This window comes from Bombina bombina, chromosome 2, assembly GCF_027579735.1.
Source record: "Bombina bombina isolate aBomBom1 chromosome 2, aBomBom1.pri, whole genome shotgun sequence".
Taxonomy (NCBI): Eukaryota; Metazoa; Chordata; class Amphibia; order Anura; family Bombinatoridae; genus Bombina; species Bombina bombina.
In genome coordinates, this window is record NC_069500.1 from 5992667 (window position 1) to 6002522 (window position 9856).

A 9856-nucleotide genomic window follows, 5' to 3' on the forward strand; every position below is an offset into this window, starting at 1 on the left:
GACGCACATAACACACACGCACATAACACACACGCACATAACACACACGCACATAACACACACGCACATAACACACGCACATAACACACGCACATAACACACGCACATAACACACGCACATAACACACACGCACATAACACACACGCACATAACACACACGCACATAACACACACGCACATAACACACACGCACATAACACACACGCACATAACACACACGCACATAACACACACGCACATAACACACGCACATAACACACACGCACATAACACACGCACATAACACACACGCACATAACACACACGCACATAACACACGCACATAACACACACGCACATACACACACGCACATAACACACACGCACATAACACACGCACATAACACACACGCACATAACACACACGCACATAACACACACGCACATAACACACGCACATAACACACACGCACATAACACACACGCACATAACACACACGCACATAACACACACGCACATAACACACACGCACATAACACACGCACATAACACACACGCACATAACACACACGCACATAACACACACGCACATAACACACACGCACATAACACACACGCACATAACACACGCACATAACACACACGCACATAACACACACGCACATAACACACACGCACATAACACACACAACACACACACGCACATAACACACACGCACATAACACACGCACATAATACACACGCACACAACACACACGCACACAACACACACGCACACAACACACACGCACACAACACACACGCACACAACACACACGCACATAACACACACGCACATAACACACACAACACACACGCACACAACACACACGCACATAACACCACGCACATAACACACACGCACATAACACACACGCACACAACACACACGCACATAACACACACGCACATAACACACACAACACACACGCACATAACACACACGCACATAACACACACGCACATAACACACACGCACATAACACACACGCACATAACACACACGCACATAACACACACGCACATAACACACACGCACATAACACACACGCACATAACACACGCACATAATACACACGCACATAACACACACGCACATAACACACACGCACATAACACACACGCACATAACACACACGCACATAACACACACGCACATAACACACACGCACATAACACACACGCACATAACACACACGCACATAACACACACGCACATAACACACACGCACATAACACACACGCACATAACACACACAACACACACGCACATAACACACACGCACATAACACACACGCACATAACACACACGCACATAATACACACGCACACAACACACACGCACACAACACACACGCACACAACACACACGCACACAACACACACGCACACAACACACACGCACACAACACACACGCACATAACACACACGCACATAACACACACAACACACACGCACATAACACACACGCACATAACACACACGCACATAACACACACGCACATAACACACACGCACACAACACACACGCACATAACACACACGCACATAACACACACAACACACACGCACATAACACACACGCACATAACACACACGCACATAACACACACGCACATAACACACACGCACATAACACACACGCACATAACACACACGCACATAACACACACGCACATAACACACACGCACATAACACACGCACATAATACACACGCACATAACACACACGCACATAACACACACGCACATAACACACACGCACATAACACACACGCACATAACACACACGCACATAACACACACGCACATAACACACACGCACATAACACACACGCACATAACACACACGCACATAACACACACGCACATAACACACACGCACATAACACACACGCACATAACACACGCATATAACACACACGCACATAACACACACGCACATAACACACGCACATAACACACACGCACATAACACACACGCACATAACACACACGCACATAACACACACGCACATAACACACGCACATAACACACACGCACATAACACACACGCACATAACACACACGCACATAACACACACGCACATAACACACACGCACATAACACACACGCACATAACACACACGCACATAACACACACGCACATAACACACGCACATAACACACGCACATAACACACGCACATAACACACACGCACATAACACACACGCACATAACACACACGCACATAACACACACGCACATAACACACACGCACATAACACACACGCACATAACACACACGCACATAACACACACGCACATAACACACGCACATAACACACGCACATAACACACGCACATAACACACGCACATAACACACGCACATAACACACGCACATAACACACGCACATAACACACACGCACATAACACACGCACATAACACACGCGCACATAACACACGCGCACATAACACACGCACATAACACACGCACATAACACACACGCACATAACACACGCACATAACACACACGCACATAACACACGCACATAACACACGCACATAACACACGCACATAACACACGCACATAACACACACGCACATAACACACGCACATAACACACGCACATAACACACGCACATAACACACACGCACATAACACACACGCACATAACACACGCACATAACACACACGCACATAACACACACGCACATAACACACGCACATAACACACGCACATAACACACGCACATAACACACACGCACATAACACACGCACATAACACACGCACATAACACACGCACATAACACACGCACATAACACACACGCACATAACACACGCACATAACACACACGCACATAACACACACGCACATAACACACGCACATAACACACGCACATAACACACGCACATAACACACACGCACATAACACACACGCACATAACACACACGCACATAACACACACGCACATAACACACACGCACATAACACACACGCACATAACACACACGCACATAACACACACGCACATAACACACGCACATAACACACGCACATAACACACGCACATAACACACGCACATAACACACACGCACATAACACACGCACATAACACACACGCACATAACACACACGCACATAACACACGCACATAACACACGCACATAACACACGCACATAACACACACGCACATAACACACACGCACATAACACACACACGCACATAACACACACGCACATAACACACACGCACATAACACACACGCACATAACACACACGCACATAACACACACGCACATACCTGTGAGCCTTTCGCTGTCCTTGCTGGGAGCACCATAGGAATCTTTATGAGTTGTGTTTTCTGCCATCTGTGCCAAGAGCTCGGTACTGAGAATTCCCCGGTGCCCATATTTGTGCGTTTTCCCTTCAACACAGGTGTTTGTGACACGCAGGTCATTGTCCAGGGAGGCAGCGGCTCTCTGTAACACGTGATAGGAAGAGCTATACAGTTTAGATCAACAGCTTCCTGCGCTATTTAAAAATTGTCACTTACATACAAAATACACGCATGTACACACAAACACATACATACACACGCATGTACACACAAACACATACATACGCATGTACACACAAACACATACATACGCATGTACACACAAACACATACATACGCATGTACACACAAACACATACATACGCATGTACACACAAACACATACATACGCATGTACACACAAACACATACATACGCGCACACAAACACATACATACGCGCATGTACACACAAACACATACATACACGCATGTACACACAAACACATACATACGCACACACACACAAACACATACATACGCGCACACAAACACATACATACGCGCATGTACACACAAACACATACATACACGCATGTACACACAAACACATACATACACGCATGTACACACAAACACATACATACGCATGTACACACAAATACATACACACACGTACACACAAATACATACACACACATGTACACACAAATACATACATACACACACGTACACACAAATACATACACATGTACACACAAATACATACATACACACATGTACACACAAATACATACACACATGTACACACAAATACATACACACATGTACACACACATGTACACACAAATACATACACACATGTACACACAAATACATACACACATGTACACACAAATACATACATGTACACACAAATACATACATACACACACAAATACATACATACACACATGTACACACAAATACATACATACACATGTACACACAAATACATACACACACACAAACACATGTACACACAAATACATACACACACACACATGTACACACAAATACATACATACACACATGTACACACAAATACATACACACAAATACATACATACACACATGTACACACAAATACATACACACATGTACACACAAATACATACATACACACATGTACACACAAATACATACATGTACACACAAATACATACATACACACATGTACACACAAATACATACATACACACATGTACACACAAATACATACACACACACAAACACATGTACACACAAACGTACACACAAATACATACATGTACACACAAATACATACATATGTACACACAAATACATACACACACACACACACATACACACACATACACACATGTACACACAAATACATACATATGTACACACAAATACATACATACACACACGTACACACACGTACACACAAATACAAACATACACACATGTACACACAAATACATACATACACATACACACACACACAAATACATACATGTACACACAAACACATACATACACATGTATACACAAACACGCATGTACACACAAACACATACATACATGTACACACAATTACATACGTACACACAAATACATGCATACACACATGTACACACAAATACATACGTACACACACACACTAATACATGCATACACACATGTACACACAAATACATACATACACACATGTACACACAAATACATACGTACACACAAATACATGCATACACACACGTACACACAAATACATACGTACACACAAATACATGCATACACACGTACAAACACATACATACACACATGTACACACAAATACATACACAAACACATACATACACACAAATACATACATATATGTACACACACATACATACACACAAACACATACATACACACAAACACACAAACACATACATACACACAAACACATGTATACACAAATACATACATATATGTACACACACACACAAATACATACACACATGTACACACAAACACATGTATACACAAATACATACATATATGTACACACACACACAAATACATACACACATCTATACACAACACACATGTACACACAAACACATACATACACACATCTATACACAACACACATGTATACACAAAACACACACACATACAATACTCACAACACACGTGTCATGCAGCAGTACCACCCCCTCACATCTCACCTCTTCAACCCAGTTGTGCAGGAGACATGGACTCTGGGAGCGTCTGCTCTGCTCAGCCTGTGCCGTCTGTGTACCTGCCATACTGTGACTGACAGACAGTAATAGTGACACAGTGAAACAGGTATCACCCGAACCCCACCTACATGTACACGTGCCCTTCCCCTCAGTACCTACATGTACACGTGCCCTTCCCCTCAGTACCTACATGTACACGTGCCCTTCCCCTCAGTACCTACACGTGCCTTACCCTCAGTACCTACATGTACACGTGCCCTTCCCCTCAGTACCTACATGTGCACTTACCCTCAGTACCTACATGTGCACTTACCCTCAGTACCTACATGTGCCCTTACCCTCAGTACCTACATGTGCCCTTACCCTCAGTACCTACATGTGCACTTACCCTCAGTACCTACATATGACCTTACCCTCAGTACCTACATATGCACTTACCCTCAGTACCTACATGTGCCCTTACCCTCAGTACCTACATGTGCCCTTACCCTCAGTACCTACATATGCACTTACCCTCAGTACCTACACGTGCCCTTACCCTCAGTACCTACACGTGCACTTCCCCTCAGTACCTACATGTACACGTGCCCTTCCCCTCAGTACCTACATGTACACGTGCCCTTCCCCTCAGTACCTACATGTACACGTGCCCTTCCCCTCAGTACCTACATGTACACGTGCCCTTCCCCTCAGTACCTACATGTACACGTGCCCTTCCCCTCAGTACCTACACGTGCCTTCCCCTCAGTACCTACATGTACACGTGCCCTTCCCCTCAGTACCTACATGTACACGTGCCCTTCCCCTCAGTACCTACACGTGCCTTACCCTCAGTACCTACATGTACACGTGCCCTTCCCCTCAGTACCTACATGTACACGTGCCCTTACCCTCAGTACCTACACGTGCCTTACCCTCAGTACCTACATATGCACTTACCCTCAGTACCTACATGTGCCCTTACCCTCAGTACCTACATATGCCCTTACCCTCAGTACCTACATATGCCCTTACCCTCAGTACCTACATGTGCCCTTACCCTCAGTACCTACATATGCACTTACCCTCAGTACCTACATGTGCCCTTACCCTCAGTACCTACATATGCACTTACCCTCACTACCTACATGTGCCCTTACCCTCACTACCTACATGTGCCCTTACCCTCAGTACCTACATGTGCCCTTACCCTCACTACCTACATATGACCTTACCCTCAGTACCTACATGTGCCCTTACCCTCACTACCTACATGTGCCCTTACCCTCAGTACCTACATATGCCCTTCCCCTCAGTACCTACATGTGCACTTACCCTCAGTACCTACATATGCACTTACCCTCAGTACCTACATGTGCACTTACCCTCAGTACCTACATATGCACTTACCCTCAGTACCTACATGTGCACTTACCCTCAGTACCTACATATGCACTTACCCTCAGTACCTACATGTCCCCTTACCCTCAGTACCTACATGTGCACTTACCCTCAGTACCTACATATGCCCTTACCCTCAGTACCTACATGTCCCCTTACCCTCAGTACCTACATGTGCACTTACCCTCAGTACCTACATATGCACTTACCCTCAGTACCTACATGTGCACTTACCCTCAGTACCTACATGTGCACTTACCCTCAGTACCTACATATGCACTTACCCTCAGTACCTACATGTGCACTTACCCTCAGTACCTACATATGCACTTACCCTCAGTACCTACATGTGCCCTTACCCTCAGTACCTACATGTCCCCTTACCCTCAGTACCTACATGTGCCCTTACCCTCAGTACCTACATATGCACTTACCCTCAGTACCTACATGTGCCCTTACCCTCAGTACCTACATGTCCCCTTACCCTCAGTACCTACATGTGCCCTTACCCTCAGTACCTACATGTCCCCTTACCCTCAGTACCTACATGTCCCCTTACCCTCAGTACCTACATGTGCCCTTACCCTCAGTACCTACATGTCCCCTTACCCTCAGTACCTACATGTGCCCTTACCCTCAGTACCTACATGTCCCCTTACCCTCAGTACCTACATGTGCCCTTACCCTCAGTACCTACATGTGCCCTTACCCTCAGTACCTACATGTCCCCTTACCCTCAGTACCTACATGTGCCCTTACCCTCAGTACCTACATGTGCCCTTACCCTCAGTACCTACATATGCACTTACCCTCAGTACCTACATGTGCCCTTACCCTCAGTACCTACATGTCCCCTTACCCTCAGTACCTACATGTCCCCTTACCCTCAGTACCTACATATGACCTTACCCTCAGTACCTACATATGACCTTACCCTCAGTACCTACATGTGCACTTACCCTCAGTACCTACACGTGCACTTACCCTCAGTACCTACATGTGCACTTACCCTCAGTACCTACATATGCACTTACCCTCAGTACCTACATATGCCCTTACCCTCAGTACCTACATGTGCCCTTACCCTCAGTACCTACATGTCCCCTTACCCTCAGTACCTACATATGACCTTACCCTCAGTACCTACATATGACCTTACCCTCAGTACCTACATGTGCACTTACCCTCAGTACCTACACGTGCACTTACCCTCAGTACCTACATATGCACTTACCCTCAGTACCTACATGTGCACTTACCCTCAGTACCTACATATGCACTTACCCTCAGTACCTACATGTGCCCTTACCCTCAGTACCTACATGTCCCCTTACCCTCAGTACCTACATGTGCCCTTACCCTCAGTACCTACATGTCCCCTTACCCTCAGTACCTACATGTGCCCTTACCCTCAGTACCTACATATGCACTTACCCTCAGTACCTACATGTGCCCTTACCCTCAGTACCTACATGTCCCCTTACCCTCAGTACCTACATGTGCCCTTACCCTCAGTACCTACATGTCCCCTTACCCTCAGTACCTACATGTCCCCTTACCCTCAGTACCTACATGTGCCCTTACCCTCAGTACCTACATGTCCCCTTACCCTCAGTACCTACATGTGCCCTTACCCTCAGTACCTACATGTCCCCTTACCCTCAGTACCTACATGTGCCCTTACCCTCAGTACCTACATGTGCCCTTACCCTCAGTACCTACATGTGCCCTTACCCTCAGTACCTACATGTCCCCTTACCCTCAGTACCTACATGTGCCCTTACCCTCAGTACCTACATGTGCCCTTACCCTCAGTACCTACATATGCACTTACCCTCAGTACCTACATGTGCCCTTACCCTCAGTACCTACATGTCCCCTTACCCTCAGTACCTACATGTCCCCTTACCCTCAGTACCTACATATGACCTTACCCTCAGTACCTACATATGACCTTACCCTCAGTACCTACATATGACCTTACCCTCAGTACCTACATGTGCACTTACCCTCAGTACCTACATATGCCCTTACCCTCAGTACCTACATATGACCTTACCCTCAGTACCTACATATGACCTTACCCTCAGTACCTACATGTGCACTTACCCTCAGTACCTACACGTGCACTTACCCTCAGTACCTACATGTGCACTTACCCTCAGTACCTACATATGACCTTACCCTCAGTACCTACATGTGCACTTACCCTCAGTACCTACATGTGCACTTACCCTCAGTACCTACATGTGCACTTACCCTCAGTACCTACATGTGCACTTACCCTCAGTACCTACATGTGCACTTACCCTCAGTACCTACATGTCCCCTTACCCTCAGTACCTACATGTGCCCTTACCCTCAGTACCTACATATGACCTTACCCTCAGTACCTACATGTGCACTTACCCTCAGTACCTACACGTGCACTTACCCTCAGTACCATTAGTACACACGGGCACGAGCTATAACTTACCTGCACGTCCTTCTGTGTGTGTTTGTGTTACCATGGTAACTATCCCCGCCTCCCCTGCAGCAGAAGGAAAAGTTTAAGAAGGCGTGGCTTACAAGAGGGACCAGGTGATGGGCGTTTCGGATAAACATTCCAACTGAGAAGGGTCCAACTGCAGAGTGGAGCTCCACTCTAGACAGGAAGCATGTGACCTCCACTCAAAGCTTTTTTTTTTTTTTTTTAATCAACTTTAATGTAACAAACAAGCTATAGACTGTGACAATGATTATGAAAACGAAACATTTTGTAGCTTTCTTGTTCTTCTTGATGTTCATTCACAGTGTTTTATGCAGATTGTGATTTATAAGGTAACCACTGTGAATGAACATTAACCCCTTAGTGACCAGACCATTGTTACATTTTCTTACCCTTAAAGGGACACTAAACCCA

At 45.6% G+C, this 9856-nt stretch overlaps 1 protein-coding gene across 1 annotated transcript in view; it reads right to left on the bottom strand.

Moving 5' to 3' along the window:
• SPAG8 (sperm associated antigen 8) overlaps window positions 1–9590 on the bottom strand; it is a 128480-nt gene extending 118890 nt beyond the window's left edge. Inside the window, exons 1-3 of the mRNA XM_053700957.1 lie at window positions 9431–9590; window positions 5560–5647; window positions 3327–3504 (exon numbers count right to left, since the gene is read on the bottom strand). Of these exons, the coding sequence (XP_053556932.1) occupies window positions 3327–3504; window positions 5560–5647; window positions 9431–9558 (394 nt within the window). The 5' untranslated portion in view covers window positions 9559–9590. The remainder of the gene's footprint in view (window positions 1–3326; window positions 3505–5559; window positions 5648–9430) is intronic.
• Between the last annotated feature and the right edge of the window lie 266 nt (window positions 9591–9856).